Genomic DNA, 24,996 nt, shown 5'->3' with positions numbered 1-24,996 from the left:
CGTTGTTCTTGAAAATTCAAGAAAACAAAACGTCGAAGGACCAAAGGTGGACCAGAGACGGCAAGAGGAGGGAGGAGAGCTAGAGACGGAGGGTTAGAGAGAGGATGTACCAGTGTTAGCTTAACCTGTACGTGTACAAGTATACAACATTCAAAACGTTACACTTTTCTTTTATGCAATTTTTATTTTTTGGGATCTCAAAAGACATTTCTCCTTTCTTACTCAGGAAGGAATTAAAAAAGCCAGCTTTCGCGAAGAAACTGTTTTTCTATCTACTGCACGCTCTGGCACTCTGCCCCCTTTTTATTTTCCTGTGAATCTAGGTTTCGAAATGTAGAGGGAGATATGGGGCAGTCTGGATCAAAACTCGTTGCCGATTCCAACAACACAGGCAGGGAACCTGGTTTTCAATCGTCACCAATCCCTAATCCTGAGCTCGATCGTGCACCGTCTAATCCCGATCGCCCAGCAGATGAGCGTACACTGGTCATCGAGGAAAATCTTCAGCACCTGGATTTCAAAGAGGTATCAGAACCGGTTCTGAAGCAAGAGGATGGGAAAGCTGGGAACGGGGATTTGAAAGAGGCCGACGAAGTGCTGGAGAGTGAGAAAGTGAATGGGCCTTCGAATTGGGAAGGAAGTGCTTGTAGACACAAACACACTAGGAGCAAAGCTTCAGGAACCGCAGTTCTAGAGCCTAACTCTCTGGACTTGCCAATGAGACCAGTATGGCATCTGTCCTAACTATAATTTCTTGACAAATCTTTGTGTCCATGTTATATGATATTTCTATGTTCCAATCTCAAGCTCTAATTTCTTTTTTGAGCCTATTGTCATTGGGTGGTTCATTTAATTGATTTGAAGGTTGTTGAGGAGAAGGTGAAGGAACCGGGCGAATCCACAGAGAGGCCAGGCCAGACAGAATGCAAGGTCTTATTTCTACTATCATCATCTCTGTAACTGACATCTTTGTAGGCTACAGTTTTAGCAGAATTTTTCCCCTAGCATGCATAGTATCTTTCATGCATTTTTTAGGGCTGGTTTGGTTACACAAAATCATTAAATCTCATCTCATCCTATATAATCATTACAATTTACTCAAACTCTTACGTAAAATATAATAAACAATTTAATTTTTTCAAATTTTAAAACAAAAATAATATTAAAAAATAATATTATAACAATATTTTATTCAACTTTCAATAAAACATCTCATCTGAACTACATAATCAAACGAGGCTTAAGTGATATTTCAAATATATTTTACTGATTATCTATGGCCCAAGATAGACCCGATTGATGGAAAATTATTATCATATTAGTCATCCTTTGCACCTGACTCAAGATAGTTTGCACAATTCCTGGAGGAATTGTTACTAACACTGCCGATGTGTGTAAAGAAGGAAGATTACAGCTTCTGTGTAACATTGCGGAATAACTAATTTGGATTGGAGTATTTAGCCACTTTCTGTAACATTGTTTTGTTTTGTTAGAGTACTTTCTCGTTTTGAAAGGCCAACATTTCCTACAAACAGATTTTTGTAAACTTTTTCATTTTGGCTCCGTTTGGATAGTAAAAGTGTTTCATTTAATCTCATTATTACAACTTTTCAAAATTCCCACAAAATATAATAAACAATTCAATTTTTTCAAATCTTAAAATAATAATAATATTAAAAAACATATCCTAACAATATTTTATTCAATTTTCAACTTTCATCTCAACTCATCCCATCTAAACTCACTAACCAAACGGCACCTTAATCTCTTTTTGTACCTCATTTTGACTGTGCTTTGTGAATGATGCGTTAATGATGGTTTTCGTCGTCTTGTGGTTCTTTTCTTGTGCTCTGTTTTAGAGTTACTTGACGTCAGGGGTGTGCAAATACGGAAAAGCTTGTAGATACAAACACACAAGGAGCAAAGCTTCAGGAACTACAGTTCTAGAGCCTAACTCTCTGGACTTGCCAATGAGACCAGTATGGCATTTGTCTTAATTATAATTTCTTGACAAATATTTGTGTCCATGTTGTATGATATTTCTGCGTTCCATTCTCAACCTCTAATTTCTTTTTCAAGACTATTGTCTTTGGGCGGTTCAATCCTGTTGTTTTGAAGGTTGTTGAGGAGAAGGTGAAGGAACCAGGGGAATCCATAGAGAGGCCAGGCCAGGCAGAATGCAAGGTCTTTTTCCTACTATTATGGTCTCTGTAATTGACATCTTTGCAAGCTACCCGAATTTTCCCCCTAGCATGCATCGTATCTTTCATGCATTTTTTAAGTGATTTTTCAAATATATTTCTTTGAAGTAAAGTGGGCCTACTAGTTGGGCCTTAGCCCATGGGGCACCATGACGGAAGAACCTAACCCGTGTGGAGAGAATGCAAAAGGGATCCATCCAACGATGCAAAGGGGCTCCATCCACTAGAAAACTTGACGCGAAGCAAGTGGACGACGAAGGATTTGTCGACAAGGACACAGAAGACGCCGGCGACTGCAGTGGAATAGTCAGTAGGTGGTCAGTACACGTTGTGTGTCCAAAAAACAACGGTGGAGCATCCAGTGGGCATTCCTACACCTCCGTGTGGTGTTTCATTGTTGAGCAGTAGGGTTGTACACTGATGGGTTCGGCGTCGGTTTCGATGCCAAATCGAGACCCCACCGATGTCTGCCATGAGTCTATTGAACCGGCCGAAACCGGTCGATTGGGGAGAGAAAACAGATCATATCAGTCTCAACGTGCGTCGGTGCGGCCTTCGATCTACCATCGGCGTCTTCTGTGAAGGAGGAGGGATGCTGCGTCGCGCTGTTGTCTACCATGGGAGTTTAGAAGAAAGTTGCAGACGAGGAAACAGCGTAAACTGAGGAAGAAGAAGACGCGGGGAAGAAGTAGGGGGATTATTAATCCATTTTGAAACGGCGCCGTTTGGCTATTATGTTTTTTTTTTTTTTTTAAACTTTCAGGCCCGAAAACAACGCCGTTTCATTTACATATATTTCTAAAAAAATATATATGTAAACGATCGGCCTGTTTAGCGGTTTTTTCCTGTTCAAACCGGCGCCGAATCGGCCAACAACGGTTTTCATATATTCCTGCCGCACGCTGACCGGTTCCTTGTCGGTTTAGGTCGATTCTGTGCTACGGCAACCGGTCTGAGTTAGAGTCAGCCGGTTTTCTCGGTTACTGTACAACCCTATCGAGTGGTGGCTAGAAAGTGCCGATGGGATGCGGGGGAGAAGGGTATACTCTGGCGAACTCCCAAACATGGCTCCTTGACGATTCTATGGTGGATGAACACTCAGAGGAAAATTTGGAGGCGTGTTCAGATGACCTTTCCCGATCTGGCAATGAAGAACTGCCTTTTTCTGAAGAAGATAATTCACAAAGACTCATCCAGGTGCTCAGTGGGCCTGTTGGGGTGGGTGAAATTTTTTTTGCGGAAGAGACACAGGGTTTGCCGATGGTATTCAAAGTGGGTGAGCCTATCTCGTTAATTATATGTTACCAGTTCAATCTCGTGTTTCATGGTATTTCACAAGGTGAAGAAAATACGACAATGTGTGGGAATGGAGTGTGAAGGTTTCGAGGAACAATTTATGGCTCTACTTACCGCCATTGAAGTGGGGCATCAACAACATATGAAAGCTGACTCAAAAAAACAGCGAGAGCTTAAGAGGTTAACATGGTCGATGAATTATGAGGGCAGTTCCAGCAAGGACAGGTCAAAAGAAAAGGGTTTGGCCTCCCCCCAATGAAATCCAAAATTGTATCGCGGAATGTTCGCAAGCTCAACGAGGCCAATAAGCGTCTCCAAATAAGAAACTTGCTTCGTGAGTGGAAGGCGGACATTGTTTGTTTACATGGAGACAAAGCTGAAATTAATTACTAGAAGAATTGTGCGAAGTTTATAGAGTTGTGTACACGTGGATTGGGTGTATTTGGCATCTAATGGGGCATCAGGAGGTGTTTTCGTGATGTGGGATGGATGGGTGGTGGAGAAAATGGAGGAATTTATAGGGGTGTTCATGGTAGCATGCTTCTTTAAGAGCGTGACAGATAACTTTTTGTGGGCTTTTGCAGGTGTATACGGACCAAACTTTGACAACAATAGAAGACTATTGTGGGAAGAATTAGCTGGAGTACATAGCTGGTGGGACCTTCCATGGTGCATTGGTAGAGATTTTAATGTCATAAGATTTCCAAGTGGATGTTCTGGAAACAGAATAGTGCGGCCAGCAATGACAGAATTCTCGGAGTGCATCTTTGATTTGAACTTAGTGGATCTGCCACTAGCGGGGGTTATTTTATGTGGTCTAATAATCAGACATGGTCTCGACTGAATAGATTCTTAATATCACCAGAATGAGAAAGCCATTTTCCGGATGTATGGCAAAAGAGAATGCCTCGTCTTTGTTCGGATTATTAGCCTATCATGCTGGATTGTGGTGGTCTCCAAAGAAGGTGTTGGTATTTCAAATTTAAAAATATGTGGCTGAAATCTGAAGGCTTTGTGGACAGGGTTAGACAGTGGTGGTCCTCATATTTGATACAAGGTACACCTAACTTCACCTTTGCGGGTAAATTGAAAGCTCTAAAAAGAGATTTCAAGCTTTGGAACATGCTGTCGTTTGATGATATAAGGGAACGCAAGAAAAGCAAGGTGATGGAGATCCAGGAGTTAGAGAGGGTACAAGAGGATCATACTCTTACACAGGAAGAATTTGCTCGGAAGATAGTGTTGGTCGTAGATCTTGAGAGGATTATGTTATTAGAAGAGACTTCTTGACGTAAAAAATCAAGAGCATTGTGGTTAAAGGAAGGAGATCGAAACACGAAGTTCTTCCACAGAATAGCTAACTCTCACAGGAGAACCAACAACATTGATATGCTGAAAATTGATGGTGTTGATTGTAAGGAAGAGCAGATGATTCACAATCATGTAGTTGATTTCTTTAAGTAGTTACTTACCTAGTAGGTGGGATGGTGGCCTACACTTGATGGGCTTGGTTTTGACTCCATTGGGCTGCATGACGTTTGTCAGCTGGAGAGGCCTTTCAAGGAGGCGGAGGTTTACGAAGTATTGAGGAAAATGGTCAAAGACAAGGCATCGGGTCCTAACGGTTTTTCTATGGCTTTCTTTCAAACATGCTGGGAAGTATTAAATGATGATCTTATGAGGGTGTTTTAGGAGCTTTTCTCTGTTGGAAAATTTGAGAAAAGCCTTAACGCCACTTTCCTCGCCTTGATACCGAAGAAGGTTGGGGTTGCGGAGATTAGGGAGTTTCGGCCCATTAGTTTAGTAAATGGGGTATATAAGATAATTTTCAAGGTGCTTGTGAATCATCTAGGTGAGGTATTGGGGAAGATAATTACAAAACCCCAAAATGTTTTTGTAAAGGGTAGACAGATTTTAGACGTTCTTCTTATCGCCAATGAATGCCTTGATAGTAGACTAAAAGCTGGCACTGCAGGGATCATCTGCAAACTAGACATGGAGAATGCGTACGATCACGTTAAATGAAAGAAAAAAGCCCTAAAACCATCCGGAGAGCGTTCCCTATTCTTGAAACATAAAGGCACATTAAACATAAAGGCACCATCTTCCATACAATTGTGATCTGGCGATTGCCCCTAATCCCTTGTCAACAAGTCAATAAATCTATCACCCTCCTGGGCATAGTCCATGCGATGCCGAGCCTAACAAGGAGACCGTTGTCTCCATTATTTTTTGTTATTGTGATGAAGGCGCTAAGTAGAATGACCTCGGCATTGGTTAACATTAGTTTAATGACTGGCTTCTCGATTGGAACCCCGGATATGGGAATATTTATCATTTATTATTTGTAGATGACACACTTATCTTTTGTGAGGTAGATCATAACCACGTTCGAGCACTGAAGGCCCTTCTCCTTTGTTTTGAAGCCGGGTTGAAAGTGAATTTGACAAATTAGAGATGGTGCCAATTGGTGGTGTTCATCATATAAGACAATTGGCCAGCACTCAGGGGTGTAAGATCGTCTCTCTTCCTATGACTTATCTTGGACTCCCATTGGGGGTTGCCTCAAGAGCGTCTTTATTATGGGACACAATGATTGAGAAAATAGAGCAGAGAGTGGTATGATGGAAGAGAATGTATCTGTCAAAAGGTGGTAGGATTACCTTGATCGAGAGTACATTATCTAATCTAGCAACTTACTTTTTGTCTCTAGTTCCTATCCCAACAAGTGTGGCGTTTCGAATTGAGAAACTTCAACTTGGTTTCTAGTGGAGTGGAGTGGGTGAGGAGTTCAAATTCCACTTAGTCAAGTGGGAGAAGGTATGTTACCCTATCTCCAATGGTGGTTTGAGTATTTGAAATATGAGAATTTTTAATTGGGCTTTACTTGGAAAATGGTTATGGAGATACAATAAGAAACTAGAAGCCTTATGGAAGATGGTGATTGAGAGCAAATATGAAGGCTTATGGGCGGATGGTGTACTAAGGAAGTGAGAGGGGCTTATTGAGTGGGGTTGTGAAAACACATAAGAAGAGGATGGGGGGTCTTTACTCAACACACAAGAGTTCTTGTGGGTGAGGGTTCCAAGATTAAATTCTGGAGTGATATTTGGTGTGGTAACAGTGCTCTAAAGGATTTATTTCCTTCACTTTTCTGGATTGCAAGTGCCAAAGATATTTCAGTGGCTGAAGTCATGGTGATATCGGAGGAGCAAATCCAATAGAATATCAATTTTAGTCGGGCGGCACAAGATTGGGAAATGAGCAGCTTTGAAGACTTTTTCAACCTTTTGTACTCGATAAAACCGAACAACCAACAAGAAGATATGTTGTAGTGGATACCCGCAAGTAAAGGTTCATTCTCAGTTCGCTCTTTTTATAAGTCTCACACAAGATCCCAATATTTAGTTTCCATGGAGAAGGCTTTGGAGCCATAAGGCGCCTCCCAAAGCAACATTCTTTGTGTGGACAGCTTTCTTGGGTAAGATCCTCACAATCGACAATTTGAAGAAACGTAGGGTGATCATTGCAGATTGGTGTTGCATATGTAGGAACAGGGGTGAGTCTGTGGACAGTATTTTTCATGCATTTTCTAAGTGATATTTCAAGTATATTTCACTGATTGTCTATGGACCAAGATGGACTCGATTGATGGAAAAATATTATCATATTAGTCATCCTTTGCACCTGACTCAGGATAGTTTGCATAATGCCTGGATGAATTGTTACTAACACTGCCCATGTGTGTAAAGAAGGAAGATTACAGCTTCTATGTAACATTGTGGTATAATAATATGGATTGGAGTATTTAGCCACTTTCTGTAACATTTTTTTATTTTTTGTTAAAGTACTTTCTCCTTTTTGAAAGGGTATAAGTTTGTTTGGATTTCTGCTTTTAAGTGAATTTTATTTTTCCTACTTTAGATATATTTCAGTAATAGATGTTCTGTATCTCTCTCTCTCTCTCAATGGATTGGGAATATTCCAGTCGAAATGAACATGCAGTTGGTGCTTTGTGTGTTTTTCTTTCAAACATCAAATTTTGTTGGCTTCGTATGATAGGATTTTTGTTTTTGGTCCTAACCATTTGTCTTTGGGTTTCTTTATTTTATTTTATCAATTCAAAGGCTGTTATGGAGAAGGTGAAGGAAAAGGAAGAATCCATGGCGTTGCCAGGCCAAACAGAATGCAAGGTTCTTATTACTCTATCATGGTCTTTTACTGACATCCTTCCAGGCTATGGTTTTACCATTATTGCTTTTGTTAACATGCATCACACATTGCATGGTTTTTTAAGAGATGAGGTTTGACTTATATGCCAACCCCCTGCATTATTGACCCGTTTATAATCATGTCTTAGGGTCAACCCGTTTTAACATGAACCCATTTATATCAAAACCCAAATCCGCTAATTCCATATCATATTCATGTTAGGTTTCCGAGTCATGTCACATATTGCCATCCCTAGCAGTAGCTAATGTATCAAACAATGCGATGCATGTTGTCGTTGTAGGTTTGGGGACATAGAGCACATGAGACTCACGGGTAGCTTGTGTGGTGAATGAAGTTCAAATGTCTATACGTTTTTCAGTGCCAGCATGCATGTAGTACAGTGTTGGCTCAAATGCTATAGATCAGACATTATTGTCATTTGTTCTTGAAATTTCAAGAAAACAAAATGTTGAGGACCAAAGGTGAATGAAGTTCAGCAAGAGGAGGAAGGAGAGGTTGAGAGGGAGGGTTTGAGAGAGAATGTACCAGTGTTAGCTTAACCTGTACATGTACAAGTATACAACATTCAAAACGTTAAGACATTTCCCCTTTCTGTATTTTTTTTTTTTTGGGATCTCAAAAGACATTTCTCCTTTCTTATTCATAACTTAAAAAAGCCACCTTTCCGCACAGAAACTGTTTTTCTATCTAACGCACACTCTGGCACTCTGCCCCCTTTCTCTTTTCCTGTGAATTTAGGATTCTAAATGTAGAGGGAGGATGGGACTGTCTGGATTAAAACTCATTGCCAATTCCAACAACACGGGCTGGGAATCAGGTTTTCAATCGCCTCCAATCCCTAGTCATGAGCTCGATCGTGCACTGTCTGATCCCGATCACCCAGCAGATGAGCACACACTGGTCATCCAGGAAAAGCTTCAGCACCTGGATTTCGAAGAGGTATCAGAACTGGTTCTGAAGCTAGAGAAAGAGAATGGGCCTTCAAATTGGGAAGAAGAGATGGGCGGTGGGAGCGAATGCAACGGTTGGGATGATAATACAAACCTTCAAGTCCCCTGGATCGTAACAGATGATAATTGGAATGAGAATGAAACTGTGATTGTGGACAGGGGTGAGAGAAATGGTGGTGCTTTCACCGAAAGCCATCAGTATCGGAGCCTCGAGACTGGGGCGAGTAGGTTTGGATCCAATAAGTTTAATAGCTCCTTGAGAAGGAAAAACAAGGTATATTCAGATGTACATCTATTTCTATATGTGGCTGTGGGTGGGTGTTATGGATGTGTAAAAGTGTCTGTATGTTTATATGTATTGTATTTGTGTATTTGTAGATGTTTATTCATGTTTTTACGTATATATTTGTCCAAGTTTTTGTTTCAGCAAAGAAGAAACCTAGTTTTTGTTATGGATATCTGAAACTCCGTGTTTATGGGGATTCTGTGAGAGGAATGTACCGGGTTTGGAGAAAATAAGGGTAACACCGTTCTCCTTAGCTGTAGTTGTTAAAGTTATGAGTTCCATTTTATATGATAGGTAATCAATAATCATTACCTATCTAAGAATTTTTTATATGTTTTAGATGGAGAACGAGGGCTTTAGTGTAAAAATAGTCTAGATAAATGCTAGACACTTGAAATTTACTATAAATAGAGGTTGGATTTGAGGACTCAATATTGGGGGTTAAACCTAGGTTTATTAGTTTGAGTTGTGGTTGGTTGGTTTTTGTTTTTAGGGTAAATTTTGTTAGAGCTTTGATAGTTTTGATGGATTTTTTTTTTTAATTTTTTTTAAGTGGTTTTGATGGAAAGTAGTTTCTGAGAAGTTTGGATGGATTTCTGCTTTAAGTGAATTTTATTTTTCCCACTTCAGATATATTTCATTAATAGATGTTCTCTCTCTCTCTCTCTCTCAATGAATTGGGAATATTCCAGTCAAAATGAACACGCAGTTGTTGCTTTGTGTGTTTTTCTTTCAAACATCAAATTTTGTTGGCTTCGTATGATAGGATTTTTTTGTGGTGCTAACCATTTTGTGTTTTTTTATTTTATTTTATCAATTCAAAGGTTGTTATGATGGAGAAGGTCAAGAAAAAGGAAGAATCCATGGCGATGCCAGGCCAAACAGAATGCAAGGTTCTTTTTACTCCTATCATGGTCTTTAACTGACATCCTTCCAGGCTACGGTTTAACATTAATGTTTTTGTTAACATGCATCATATATTGCATGTACTTTTTTTAGAGATGAGGTTTGACTTACCTTATATACTAACCACCCCCCCCCCCAAAAAAAAAAAAAAAAAAAAGCTTAATATTTGAGGGAAATCAATCATAGGTGATGCGCTTGTATATATCGCATGTACTTAGGTTATTGCCTAACCTAATTATCAATAAAATTTCGTTTACCAATAAAAAAAATATATTCGAGGGAAAAATAGTACCGTGGTAGAGAGGGAAGTAATGTTATTGTTGTGATACTATGGATTGTGGTAGCTTGGTTTTGATATGGTATTATGTGTTTGAGCCAATGTTTTGAATATCGTACCGGTACCGGCCGTACCGGATAGTAATTGATATGGGTGAGATAGGGGTTTCGTACCAGGTCAAATACCGGCCGTACCGGTGCGTTTCGGTCAATACCGGCCGGTTTTCGGTGTACCGGCCAGTTTCGGTGTACCGGCTGAAATTATTATTTTTGTGTAATTAATGTAAAAATTCTGATTTTTTTATAATTTTTACTCGAATTCTCACATCTAAAGACTATTTTCTTAACTTTTTTTAATCCCTTTTTCTCAAGGACTGAAAATCAAATCCATACTTCTCTTTTCGTGATGAAGATGAATAATTACTTTTTTAAATAGTTGGATTGAGAACTTAGAAGTATTATTGATTATAAATGTGTTTTAAATTTTTAAGATTTGTGTTAATGTTATTTTGAAATAAAATTTATACATATATAATTAATTTATTATATATAGACTATCCCGAAATTGTACCCGAAACGGTACCGATACCAAAATGTTTCATTCCAATGTCTTAACCGAAACAGCCACTGAAACAGTATTCAAAACTTTGATTTGAGCTTCGTTTGGAAGGAAAGTAGTTCCATCAATCAATGATCTCTCTCTCTCTCTCTCATTCAGGAATATTTCAGTTGAACAGAACAGGCAGTTGGTGCTTTGTGTGTGTTTCTTTCAAGCATCAAATTTTGTTGGCATCATATGATAACATTTTTTTGTTACTAAATCTTTTTCATTGGGTGGTTCAATTTTATTGATTTGAAGGTTGTTAAGGAGAAGGTCAAGGAACCAGGCAAATCCACAGAGAGGGCAGGCCAGACAGAATGCAAGGTCTTATTTCTACTATCATGGTCTCTGTAACTGACAGCTTTGCAGGCTACAGTTTTAGCAGAATTTTTCTGCTAGCATGGATTGAATCTTTCATGCATTTTCTATGTGATATTTCACATATATTTCACTGATTTGGGCGGTTCAATTTTATTGATTTGAAGGTTGTTAAGGAGAAGGTGAAGAAACCAGGCAAATCCACAGAGAGGCCTGGCCAGACAGAATGCAAGGTCTTATTTCTACTATCATGGTCTCTGTAACTGACGGCTTTGCAGGCATTTTCTCTGTGATATTTCACATATATTTCACTGATTTGGGTGGTTCAATTTTATTGATTTGAAGGTTGTTAAGGAGAAGGTGAAGAAACCAGGCAAATCCACAGAGAGGCCTGGCCAGACAGAATGCAAGGTCTTATTTCTACTATCATGATCTCTGTAACTGACAGCTTTGCAGGCTACAGTTTTAGCAGAATTTTTCCACTAGCATGGATCGTATCTTCCATGCATTTTCTCTGTGATATTTCAAATATATTTCACTGATTTGGGTGGTTCAATTTTATTGATTTGAAGGTTGTTAAGGAGAAGGTGAAGAAACCAGGCAAATCCACAGAGAGGCCTGGCCAGACAGAATGCAAGGTCTTATTTCTACTATCATGATCTCTGTAACTGACAGCTTTGCAGGCTACAGTTTTAGCAGAATTTTTCCACTAGCATGGATCGTATCTTCCATGCATTTTCTCTGTGATATTTCACATATATTTCACTGATTTGGGTGGTTCAATTTTATTGATTTGAAGGTTGTTAAGGAGAAGGTGAAGGGACCAGGCAAATCCACAGAGAGGCCAGGCCAGACAGAATGCAAGGTCTTATTTCTACTATCATGGTCTCTGTAACTGACGGCTTTGCAGGCATTTTCTCTTGTGATATTTCACATATATTTCACTGATTTGGGTGGTTCAATTTTATTGATTTGAAGGTTGTTAAGGAGAAGGTGAAGAAACCAGGCAAATCCACAGAGAGGCCTGGCCAGACAGAATGCAAGGTCTTATTTCTACTATCATGGTCTCTGTAACTGACAGCTTTGCAGGCTACAGTTTTTGCAGAATTTTTCCGCTAGCATAGATCCCGTCTTTCATGCATTTTCTAAGTGATATTTCAAATATATTTCACTGATTATCTATGGCCCAAGATAGACTCGATTGATGGAAAAATATTATCATATTAGTCATCCTTCGCACCTGACTTGAGATAGTTTGCACAATGCCTGGATGAATTGTTACAAACACTGCCCATGTGTGTAAAGAAGGAAGATTACAGCTTCTATGTAACATTGTGGTATAACTAATATGGATTGGAGTATTTAGCCACTTTCTGTAACATTGTTTTTTTTTTCTTTTTTGTTAAAATACTTTCTCCTTTTTGAAAGAGTAACATTTCCTACAAACAGATTCTTTGGTGACTTTTACATTTAGTCTCTTTTTGTACCTCATTTTGACTCTGTGCTTTGTGAATGATGCATTAATGATGGTTTTCATCATCTTGTGCTGTGTTCCAGAGTTACTTGACGTCAGGGGTGTGCAAGTACGGAAGAGCTTGTAAACACAAACACACAAAAGGCAAAGCTTCAGGAACCGCAGTTCTAGAGTTGAACTTTCTGGACTTGCCAATTAGACCAGTATTACATCTGTCTTAATTATAATTTCTTGACAAATCCTTGTGTCCATATTATATGATATTTCTATGTTCTATTCTCAACCTCTAATTTCTTTGTGAGACTTCTGTTACCCCTCTTTTTTGTCCTAGTGGCTCTGATTAATTGACAATGTTTTAATTCATCTTAGGGAGCGAAAGAGTGCCCCTTCTACATGTCTACTGGCTCCTGCAAGCATGGAGCAAACTGCTGGTTTAATCATCCTGATCCTTTGGCCGTGGATCAGGAGGATGATGGTGGATCTGCTGCATCAGGTGCTTCTTCCCAATCATCAATGCCATCCTCGTCTCCACCTTGGACATTGAATGTAACTGCTCCCCTTGTACCAATGGAGCTTTCACCTCCGCACGGTGTTCCTACTCCAAATCCTTATGGCTATCAGGTACCTTGGTTTTTTGTACCACCTCTCATTTCTCTTATCTAGGAAAAAGAAAGTAAATTTCACGTGAGATCCTGTATGTCAATATTTTAAAATGAAGTATTTTTATCTTCTTTCTTTGGCCGGTAAACCTAAAATCCAAGTATATGGTCCTTGCAATTTCTCCGTCTTTCTGGTTCATTTTTGTCCTATAATCAGTGCCCAAATTATTTGCTTTGGTTTTTAATCCTTTCGGAGGCATTGGATTTGTTTCTTGTCATGGAACTTCAGTAGACTCTAAACTCTTTAAATCCTGGTTCTTTAGACAAGATCAATGTATTTATTTTTACAGATGATGTCTTTTCATTTAAACTACTAGGCTACCTCGGCATTTGTTAGCTTTATTTGACTTAGCTTCTTATGGGATGTTGTTTTAGATTTTGAATAAGAAATAGCGCATCTTTACAAGTAAAAGCAGTCACCTATTAAAAAAAAGCAGTGTTTACATCTGGATGAAAAAAGGGTGTTATGGGTGAAATGGTTGAAGGTTGATTAGTCAAATTCCTCAAGTGACTCATTTTTAGGTCAATTGTGTCCATCAGTTATCTCACATATCACAATTTTAAAATTCCGTAAGTGCCCTCAGACAGGAGGGTATTTTTTCTTGGGAAGTGTTAGGTCTCCACACAAATTTTACACAAGAAAATTTACACACTAAAGTGGTTTAATGTAATTCCTCAGATTTACTTTACAATAAAAAGAGCTTTACAATATGATGGATCACATAAACCACACCAGTGTGTAAATTTTACTGTGTAAGATTTATGTGTAGACCAAACATTTCTCTTTTTTCTTTATTGTGTTGTCAAAAAGAATGTATTTTCCCTTGACATGATCATTAATTTTGATCTTCGGGTTGACAGAAGACAGATTCTAGGGTAACTGGAACAGATGAAAGATGCTATATTACAGGGGTTCCAACTTCCAAATGCCTTGTTACTGTAGAATTTAAAAGCTAGGTAACAAATAAGGATCAATTATGTATTTGCTTCTGTTTCAAGAAAGTCTGGTAAATCTATGGCTGTTCCTAGTCTTGGTGTTGCTTATGCTCTTTTGCGATTTCTTTTCTTTTGCTAATACCTGAATAGATGATGTGTAGACGAGACCTAGCAGCAGGGGAATCCTATTAATTTTACCTGTTTGTGGATTGTTAAGGCTCCTGTATATATTCCTGAAATGAGTATGCATCCAACACTGGCTGAAGCCAACGTCTATATGTACCATGAGGACCAGGTTCAAGTTGATGAATATCCAGAACGACCTGGCCAACCTGAGTGCAGCCGTTTCATAAAAACTGGGGCTTGTAAGTTTAAATTGAATTGCAGATATCACCACCCTAAGGATAGGATCGTGAAGTCACCCCCATGTGCTTTCAGTGACACGGGTCTTCCTTTGAGACCTGTAAGTTTATTCTTCTGGGCTGTGCTTTTTTAATGAAAATAAAAACTCGGGAAGTAGTTCCATTGTTAAAAAGCTTGCAGATAAACTATTGTTAAAATTTTTTATGATTATTATTAACTATATGGGAAATATCTCATATCATTTTTAACATTTGTTCTGCTCTTGGAAAGGTTACCATATGCTTTCTTTGCCTTGATTAGTTACTTTCATGCTCTTGTTCTCTGAAATACAGGATCATTATATTTGTGAACAATATAGTCGCTATGGCATTTGCAAGTTTGGGCAAGCTTGTATATTTGACCATCCAGTACACCCAGGCTCAGGCTGGGAATGATCAGCATCTTGGTGATCTGTAACTAGAGATGAGGCTGGGGTGGCTGGGGTGGCTGGGACTTGGAAGTGGAAAGCTGAAATGATGCCACTCTTCAGCAGCCTGTGTAAATATTTTTGCTCTAGAGGCCCTAGAATTCTAGGAATCACTGTTCCAAGGATGTGTAACTTTATACATTATATACTAGACCCCGTGGTGGTGGGTTGTTTTGGGAGGGGGGGCTAAGGGCTTGGTTGGTTTGTTACTGAAATGGCAAAAAATGCCGTCATGGCACTTCTAGTCTACCAAAACGCCATTTTCTGACTGTTTCTCGTTTTTGTTTTTGTTTTTGTTTTTTTGTTTTTTTTTTTATCAAATTCTCATTGTCTATTTTTGGCTTTGCTGTTGTTTTGCAATACAAGGTCCCTCACTGTATATTGCATAGATGCCCTAACTTGTACCACAAATAAATTCGTAAAACTGATGTGTGCACTCTGTCGAACAATGAGCTGCCTATACCCTGGCACTAGGAGCAGCATTCTTTGAATCAGTGTGCCCACTGCCCACTACTATCCTTAAAATTGACATGAGTGTAGGGGGCTAATTCATTTATACAGATGAGGTGGTTTTTTTCACTCTATTGAAGAAAGCATGTTCATTTTATATGACATCTAATTATAAATTGAACTATTCAACTCTAATAAATCAATAAATCAGGAATGTCTGAAAATGGAGATCAGGAATGTCTTGTGGACTTAAAAAGGATGCTAATCAATGGAGATCACTGATTATCTTTCGTTAGTTCTTCGTGGTGTTACAACTTTGACAGCAGCAGCACTGGTCTTCTTCTCATCCTTAGCTTTGTTAAATACGACTGTAAATCCTTCTGTAGAGGCAGAGTTGTTTACATCCCACTCTCCCAACTTGGGTAGCGGCCGACCTTGATCCTGCTGCACTAAACAAATAAATAGATGAGCCTGCCTACATCCTGTAAACATATTACAACTTGAATATCTTATATCTTATTATATATGTATATCTTATATTACAATCAGGGTTAATTTGAGATCTCTTAGATGATTTTCATGGTGTGATCCCTTGGACATGCACTATACTGTTGTGGGTTCGGGAGTAGAACTAGAACTATAATACATTTAGAGTAGCCATTTGAAAAACCATATTGTCAATTTTCTATCTCTTTCCTTTGCTAAAATATCAACATAATACATATATGTATATATATATAGAGAAATAATATTTGCAGTCGTAGAATGCACAAGCGCTGTATATTCGTTTTGAAAAAGTAGGTAAATACGGGACTCACATGAAACAAATTAATTTTTTAATAGTGAATTACACTCTTTTTCAAAATGATTGTGTGGCGTTTGCGCATTCTACGACTGTATGTAGCATTATTCATATATTATATATTTACTAGGAAGGGCGGACGTGCCCTGCACATGTGCCTAATTTGCACATTTGTCCAATAAAAAATACAAACCTATATTAGACAGTGTTTTGTAATTTGGTTTAATTTAAATTAATTTAACATATATACCACAATCAATTTGAAAGCTACTGAGAAGTTTGTGCGGAAAAATGAGGAATGACATAGATGAGAAGACGAAAAAGAGTATTTCTACAAAGTAGAGACCAAATAAGTACAAAATGGACAAATTTTAAAAATGTAAAAAGACAACAAACTTTGGTGGTTTGGATATAAAGATAATTTTAATTCATCTCATTAAATTATTATAAATTTTTTAAATTTTCATATAAAATATAATAAATATTTCTTTTTTTAATTTTAAATAATAATAATATTAAAAAATAATATTCTAACAATATTTTATTTAACTTTTAATTTTTATTTCAACTAATCTCATCTCAATTAGGATCTAACCTATAAAAAAAAAACCTCAGTATCCAAACTCACCTAATCGGCAAAAGAGCAAAAATATAAGAGAACCGGATTTGATGAGAAAAACAGGGAAAAACAAAGAGAGAGAGAGAGATTGATGAGAACACTGTTTATCCCTTACTTATTTTCAAATAAAAGTCTATTTGAAAATAGATCTTATTCCAAAATTTTCATATCATATCCCATTTCCTTTTTAAACTTAACTGAAATACAAAACTTTTAAAATAATCATTACAACTTTTTTAAAATTTAAAATTTAAAATTTCAAATAATTTATTTTTTAAAATTTCAAAACAAAAATAATATTATAAAATTATAATCTAAGTGTCTAATAATATTTTAATTTTATAATATTTTTTATTTAACTCTTTCTCTCTTTCAATTATTTTTTATAAAATTTTATCTCATCTAACTCTCTCCAACATTATATAAATTTTCAGAGAAGGAAAAAAATTAAAAATGTTCTAATATATATTAACCTATTCTAGACTATATTATTCAGCACTACAAATAATGTTAAATCATTGCGTTAGTTCAAAGGCACTTTAACTCTTAATTTAAGAATGTAAACCAGATCATCTTAATTTATTTCAAAAGTTTTCATAACCCTTTTTAATATTACTAAAACAGAAGCACTATAAGAAATAATAACAAGGAAAAACATTAATTTATTTAACATTTTCACACTTGGCTTAATAAAATAGTAATAATGACATATTATATTTTTAAATTATTAAGAAGTTATAACTTATTTCCTTATAAAAATTTGTAATTATACTAACCAACCTACTATTATTACTCTTAATAGTTATAGTTGGATGCGCATGTTGTATATTTGTTAATTCCAAAATAAATATATAATGTGTCAATTTTAAAATTCAAAACTACAGTGGTATGTATTAAATAATTTAATCATATATTTTATAAAGTCTCATCCTTTACATTTAAAAAAAAATTAAACAAACTATAATACATTAGAAATTGTAAATCTACCTCAAATAGTGTAATTAATTTCGGGTTAATTAATAAACTATTCAATTTATCCAGAAATGAAAAAAAAAATATTTAAGTTTATTTCTTAATAAATCATTAAACAAAAATCATTAATAAAAGGAAAAAATTAGATTTATATTAAAATGTAACAATTCAATTCGATATTTACATAATTCAAAATTAAAGGAAATAAAATGCTGCACAACATTAAAGTTTAATTTTCAACATTTTGGTTTTTTATTAAAATTTTATGAAGGGTTGGTATCAATTTGAAAAAAAAAAAAAAAAATACTATAGTCCAATTGTAAAGTTCAAACCGATTTGTAACATTACTTATTTTTCATATCTAAAGCCTAAGAGCAGTGCTACACCCTCCGAGATGGGTTTCGATAAGGACAAAAAAGTTTATTTTTTTTATTCAATTTTTTATACCCTTAAATGTTAAAAAAAATTACAATATCATTAAAAATACTTTCTTATAATAATGAGATGAGATGAGATGAGATGAATTGATAATCTTTCTATATTTAAGCGGGACCTAAATGAGAAAATGAAAAAAAAAGCAAAAAAAATGTTTGTAAGAAGTTGAGATGAAATAAATACAAAACAAAGAGATAAGCTCAATGAAAAGTATTGTAAAAAGACATCAACTAGAAGTCGGCAGAAGCAAGAAAGAAGACAAAACATAAGCTATATTCGTGATAAAATCAAGGGCAAAATAGGAAAATTATTATTTGACGAAAACACTGTTTATGCCTTATTCGCACAGCCGATAGCTTTGATTCGCTCGTGGCGGTTAACGGCGGCACGAGAGAGGCTGAAATTGGAAGGCGAGGGACGCCGAACAGAGAGGAAGAGAATAGGCCGGGTGGTGTTGGCCACACTGGCATGCAGCGGCGCACTGGTGGGGACGAAGAAACGGAAAAGCCGCGCCTTGGATTTCCTCATGGCGGTTAATGGCGGCACGAAAGGGGTTGAGATTGGATGGGGAGGGACGCCGGCTGGAGGGAAAGAGAATGGCCGGGGTGGTGTTGGCCACCCCGGCATACGGCGGCGCATTGCAGGAAACTAAGAAACGGATGGGGGAGGGGGGAGGAGGGGCAAAACAAAAAATTGAGAATAGAAATAGGGACAAAATGGAAAGAAGACCAAGGGCAAAACCAAAATTTAAAAATAAAAATATAGACAAAATAGGAAAAATATGTTAGACGAAATATTGTTTATAAGCGATGCGCACTTATATATATAATAGATATATATATATATATATATATATATATATATATATATATATATATATATATATATATATATATATATGGTGTGGGACATTGCTTATTTAAGGCCCTCTAACGAAAATCTGCTTTATTGCATTCATTTTTTTTCGTTCCTCCCAACTAACTCTCACCTCCCTAATAGTATAGATAAAATGTATTCAATAACTAGTCCTGTCATCACTTCCACTGCAGCCAGACAGAGGGATGTAAGCGAATGAATGCTATACCTATGGAGGAACTGAGTAGTAAGAGTGTAATTTCCAAGAGTAATGCCAAAGATAGTAGCATTTTCAAAGTCCAGTGTAAGCCTTTTAACTTTCTTTTTAAGGGAAAAGTGTATCCAGCTTTCAATATCAGACTTAAAGTACCCCAGCTGGTACACTTCAAAACCTACTTTGAATTCATCTATTGTTTGACTTTGATGCATTTCCATTACATGTTTCACCAAACGGAAAAACCTACGCCTTTCAGCTTCCATACACTCGATCCGCACCTTTCGCCACCGGATCTGACTCATCAACGTTGACTCGTCAAAGTCTAAACCACACGTGTATCTCCACAGATATCTCCACCTACTGGACAGTACACTCGTCCTCCCTGCTTCTTTGATTTTCAGTAGTGACAGGATGGAGACAATAATTTCTTGCGGCAATTCACTTAGATAATCCACTGATGAATGACTGCGTTTTTCGCGGCTCTGTGGATTTCAGAACAAGACAATAATGTTGGCATTATCTTTGAAACAAAAGGTAAAAAAACGTAGAAAATATGTACGAAATTTGAGCAACCCGATGATTGAAAGACGAGGAAAACATAAACTTTAGTTGCTTTAAGAGAAAGAATCACCTTCAAAAGCACAAATTCAGAGACAGGTATCATCGTTTTCATCGTATTGGCCGGTTGGTGTCTTCGATCGCCTTCGTGCTGGGCTTGAATATATGCACCCAAGAAAATCCAAGACCGAACGGTGGTGCTCAACGAAACGGGTTGGCGTTATCTGCGGCTGAGGAAAAAGGCGTGGAAGAGCTACTGGACGTGGGTTGCTCTGTTTCTGGGTGTGAAAGACAGAGGCTTGCCGTATGATTGCAGGTGGTTTGTTGGCTCTCTTACACGGTGGTTTCAGGGATGGCCTACGGTGGCTAAGCAGAGGTTGCCGTCCTGGGTTGGTTGTGGTTGGACTGGGTGCGTGGTGATGCGGCTTGGAGGTTCTACAGTGGAGGACGAACCGTGGCTGTGAGAGTAGTCCCGCAATGCAGAGGCTTGCCTCCTTTGGGGGCTGCTGTTCCGTGAGATGGAGGCTGGATGCGGGCTGGTGGTGCAAGGCAGTGGCTCGTGGCCAGGCTGTGGCGTCGGTTTCTGTTTGGCGTGGCACGGTGAGTGAGCAGAGGAAGGAGGTTGCTACGTGATGGCTGAAGAAGGAGACGTGGGCTGCTGGACTTCACGTGGGGAGGTGGTTTCGTGAGATGGAGGCTGCGGCTTGGGGAGGAACCCTTCTGTGACTTGTAGCCAAGGAAACCGAGAGGTGATATGGGGGAGGTGCAGAGCGGCAACCCTAGATTTGATGGGAGAATTTCTTCGTGCATGAGAGGCTGTGCGTGAACGTGTATAATGTGTGTGTATATATATACAGTGTTGCCGTGAACCCTAGTGGGAAGGAGACGTCCCTGCCATGGAGACGTGCATGGCGTGATGTCCCGACCTGGTTCTCACTTCTCACGGCTTGGGTTTTGGGCGTACATGGTTTGGGCTTTCGTGAATTATGACTTGAGTTGGTCTTAACAGACATATTTGGGTTTGGATCCATTTCGAAATATTTGGGCCCACGTGTTGGGTACGTAGTGTATAGACTTAACAAATGAGTTAGGCCGGTCTAAGCAGTCTAAGATCCCGTTTAGTTACACAGTTCAGATAAGATGAGATGAAATAAGATATTTTGTTGAAACTTGAATAAAATATTATTAGAATATAATTTTTTAATATAATTTTTATTTTAAAATTTGAAAAAATTGAATTGTTTATTATATTTTTTGTGAGAGTTTGAAAAAATTGTAATAATAAGATAAGATGGTTTTGTGTATCCAAACCGGGCCTAAATAATCTCTTTGATTTTTCCTTATTATCATGAGCCAAGTATATAATGAATGCTAATGAGTCTCGACTCAAATTCTAAAATAATCCAACTCGTCTCATAAATTTCTCGGGCCAATTACCAAATAAAAATCTCACTTGGTCCCTAAAATATTAAATGATTTTAACTTAATTATCAAGCCTAATAAAATCTATATTCCACCAAAATAGATTTTGGGTGCATGACTTATTCAAAATTATTCATTAAATCTTAAGTGGGCTATCCATACATATTAACTAAAAAAATGTTAATAGTACGTAGGCTTGATGCTGGGCCTGGGTGTTACAGAAATCTTGTTGTATCTCCTCTAAAAACTATCCACAATTATTCAAAAAAATAACAAACAAAACAGGCAGATAAGAGAGTCGTTTGTTTTGGGGTTCAAATTAACTTGATGATCAGTGACATACTAGGTTACGGCAAAAGGACAGAAAAACCACTCGCCTTATAATGTTTACGTCCGTTGCGATTATGACTAGGTTGGTGCGGCTGGTGCTGAGCCCAACATGAAACGTTAACATTGTGATTTATGTCGAGCCTGCTAAATGTAATCTTTCCGGCCCGGCCCAATAACTTATTAAAGAAAAATTAAGACCTACTATAATAAATAAAAAAAAGGTTTTTTTCACTTGAATGCATGTTTGAGGTTCATAGATCTGATCATTTTAATTTGAGATGGCTAACTCAACTCAACTCAATGTACGTTTTCCCTGCATTGGGGGGACTCATGATCTTTTAGTATGTTGTTTTGATTTTGTTGATGTCTAGTGTCTGGCAAATCATGTAAATTCTTGCATGCGCATACATTCCATATATATTTTGATGAATAGTGAAGAAATAGAGATGAGATGAAAGAGTTTCACCACCTTATGGCGGCCCAACCACCCTGAGGCGGCAGTTATTCAGCCAGCCACGGGTGTCTGAGGGTGGCCACGTTAGGCCCCAATACGGTGGCTACTGCCAGCCACCTTGTGGGTGGTCACAGCAGGCCACAACGGTAGCCTAGCCACCCAATTTTTGATCACCTTTTCATTTTCATTTTCTTAATTAATGTTTATTATTATTAAGATAATATCTTTTAATAATCATGAGATGAAATATATTAACATGGTTTGGGTGAAATTAATTCTTTTAATGTAAATGAAAATCTAGATACTCAACTGTAGACAATTGGAGATGAATTTCACCTTATACCAAACATTAATCTAATCGAAATAATTAGGGTTAATCGATCCGGTCTGGTAGGTCTAATATATATATATATATATATATAAATATATATATTTCATACATGAGTGATCTGATCATGAATTGATGTTGGATCTGCATGATGACCAGCAGTAGCATGAGAGACTTGATTTTGTTCCTGGATAACCCTCCTCCTCATCTTGATCAGCCACCTTATGGACCCCATTACAAAATCATAGAGGCTAAGAGCCATATAGAGCCCAATCCCACCAATAATTCCATTGGAAATGGAATAAGTTAGTGGCATAAGAAGAATTGTGACAAAAGCTGGGATTGCTTCCTTCATGTTACTCCAATTTATTTCATTTACCACCTTCATCATCATCACCCCAACCATAACTAGTGAAGGGCCTAGCGCCCATGGAGGAACACTTGAAAACAGTGGGATGAAGAACAATGATATGAAGAAGTACAAACCAATGATCACAGCCGTTAATCCTGTTCGACCCCCTTCTCTCATCCCTGCTGATGATTCCACGTAAGTGGCTATTGAGGAAACCCCCAATGTGGACCCCACGACTGTGGAGCCCGCATCAACCAAGTAGGCCAGGTACTCACCCTCAAAACCTCCTTCATCATTACCAAACCCTCCAATCTCAGCCATTGTGTGCATTGTGCCTGTGGTGGCAAGCACATCAACATAGAACAAGGTTGCTAATGCCACCCAAACCTCACTAGTATTGAAATTATTAAAGCTAACAGCCCCGGCTGTGGATTTGATCATGTGAAAATCAACTACTTTTTTGAAATACTTGTAGTTGTTTTCACCAAGTGGGGTGTTTGGAAAATTTGTCACTGAGGTACCCCTAAACCATGATATCATTGTCACAAAAACAATGCCATATATCATGCCCCCCTTAATGTCTTTCATTAACCCATAAGATGTGATTATGAAGCCTACTAATCCAAGCCAGAACTTTGGACCCTGCAATTTTCCCCCCATGCACTCACCAGTTTCTGGGTTTGTGCTAGCACAAGCAGTGATGGTCACCAATGTAGACGAATCGGGACCAACAAGCCCCACGCCTTGGTGCACCTGTAAGCCTACAAACGCAATGAAAAGCCCAATTCCTGCAGCACAAGCAAGCCGAACTGGGCGAGGTATAAGTTTGGCGAGCTTTGCGCGCAGCCCAATTGCAGATATTGCAAAGAATGCACAGCCCTCGACTAGGACCACTGCTAAGGCAGTTTGGTAAGATATGGCCCCAGATCCATGAAAGCCCACCAAGTTGTAGGCAAGGTAGGCATTAGGTCCCATGGCAGGGGCCAATGCTAAGGGAAGATTAGCAAGAACTCCCATGGCGATGGACCCGATCATGGCTGACAACGCAGTGGCTACAATAAGGTCGTTTTTGTTCTTCGAAAGACAATCTTGGTACCCAGAATTGGGTTTGAACATGCAATCCGGGCTAGCTGTTTGGTTTGCAGGAGCCGTGCAGTCAGCAACAGAGCAAGTTCCGCCGGAGTCAGAGAGGATGGTAGCATTGACGGTGATGATATAAGCCATGGTGAGAAAAGTGGCCGTTCCTGCTCGTAGTTCTCTGGTGAAACAGCTCTTTCGAGCTTCTAGTTTGAAGTATTTCCCTACAAAGCTCTTTGAGATCGCATTATTTAGGCTTTTCTCCATTTTACACCATGACTTGGCCAGATTTGTGAAGAAACCGCCCTCCACTCTTGCACACAGCTCATGACCTAGTCCCATCTCTCTCTTCTCAGCTTCTCTTGTATATTTTCTCCTATTCTATGCTCTGTTTGTGCATGTGTGTATCATGTATTAGCTTGTACTTATATGCTTTAAAAAGGGAATCTTCTTAGATATTATAGACAAATGTGCACCATGCAGCATGCGCCCTGAATTACTGTACAAAGGAATAAGCGCCGTTACAAAGGTGAGGTTTACTTCAAGAAAATGGGATAGTTGCTGCATCTGGTTTCTCTCACGTTTTCTACTTTTTATATTTACATTTAATACGTACTTATAACTACTTCTCCAAAGAAAAAAAATATATAAAGGTTTGGTTTTGAAGGGGTGGCTTGCCAGTATTGTGATCATTAATAAAACACGTACAACTCATTCATCATTATCTTGCTCAATTACGAAATATTGATTGGCAATGACAACTCAATCTTTTTAGAGTAATACTACATACAGTTGTAGAATACATAAATATCGTATAGACATTTTGAAAAAGAGCGAGGTCTACAATTAAAAAATTAATTTCTTTTTATGTAGATCTTATATTTATTTATTTTTTTCAAAACGACTGTATAGTATTTACACACTTACGACTACAAGTATCATTTCTCATCTTTTTTAACTTTTTAACCGATGATCAGTACTTCTTGCATGCCCCATTATATATAGTTTGCTGCATGCACCGACAGAGATGACATTTTTTAGGGTTAGAACTGTGGAAATTAGAGTCATAGACTATAGTCAAGGTGGATGTTAATAATTATATATGTTATTAATAATTAGGAGAACCGTTTCATGCTCAGAATATAACTGCGCATGCTTAG

General features: G+C 37.9%; 2 protein-coding genes across 7 annotated transcripts in view; one reads left to right on the top strand and one right to left on the bottom strand.

Annotated features, from left to right (window-relative positions):
* The window catches only part of LOC108984969, an 87,707-nt gene extending 72,356 nt beyond the window's left edge, over nucleotides 1-15,351 (top strand). For all 6 annotated transcript variants that reach the window (XM_035686767.1, XM_035686763.1, XM_035686761.1 and 3 more), the window contains 14 exons: nucleotides 2,119-2,184; nucleotides 7,625-7,690; nucleotides 8,469-8,954; nucleotides 9,791-9,880; nucleotides 11,008-11,073; nucleotides 11,235-11,300; nucleotides 11,413-11,478; nucleotides 11,640-11,705; nucleotides 11,867-11,932; nucleotides 12,046-12,111; nucleotides 12,625-12,744; nucleotides 12,911-13,162; nucleotides 14,354-14,599; nucleotides 14,832-15,351. In XM_035686767.1, the coding sequence (XP_035542660.1) occupies nucleotides 2,119-2,184; nucleotides 7,625-7,690; nucleotides 8,469-8,954; nucleotides 9,791-9,880; nucleotides 11,008-11,073; nucleotides 11,235-11,300; nucleotides 11,413-11,478; nucleotides 11,640-11,705; nucleotides 11,867-11,932; nucleotides 12,046-12,111; nucleotides 12,625-12,744; nucleotides 12,911-13,162; nucleotides 14,354-14,599; nucleotides 14,832-14,933 (1,824 nt within the window). In that variant the 3' untranslated portion in view covers nucleotides 14,934-15,351. The remainder of the gene's footprint in view (nucleotides 1-2,118; nucleotides 2,185-7,624; nucleotides 7,691-8,468; nucleotides 8,955-9,790; nucleotides 9,881-11,007; nucleotides 11,074-11,234; nucleotides 11,301-11,412; nucleotides 11,479-11,639; nucleotides 11,706-11,866; nucleotides 11,933-12,045; nucleotides 12,112-12,624; nucleotides 12,745-12,910; nucleotides 13,163-14,353; nucleotides 14,600-14,831) is intronic.
* Nucleotides 15,352-22,495: 7,144 nt separating this feature from the next.
* Nucleotides 22,496-24,205, bottom strand: LOC109014776 (adenine/guanine permease AZG2-like). Its single transcript, XM_018997276.2, has one exon. It carries the CDS (start codon nucleotides 24,176-24,178, stop codon nucleotides 22,514-22,516), a length of 1,665 nt encoding a protein of 554 aa, XP_018852821.1. The 5' UTR covers nucleotides 24,179-24,205; the 3' UTR covers nucleotides 22,496-22,513.
* Between the last annotated feature and the right edge of the window lie 791 nt (nucleotides 24,206-24,996).

The sequence above is a fragment of the Juglans regia genome, chromosome 2 (assembly GCF_001411555.2).
Source record: "Juglans regia cultivar Chandler chromosome 2, Walnut 2.0, whole genome shotgun sequence".
NCBI lineage: Eukaryota > Viridiplantae > Streptophyta > Magnoliopsida > Fagales > Juglandaceae > Juglans > Juglans regia.
This window is presented reverse-complemented; position numbering and strand designations above follow the sequence as displayed.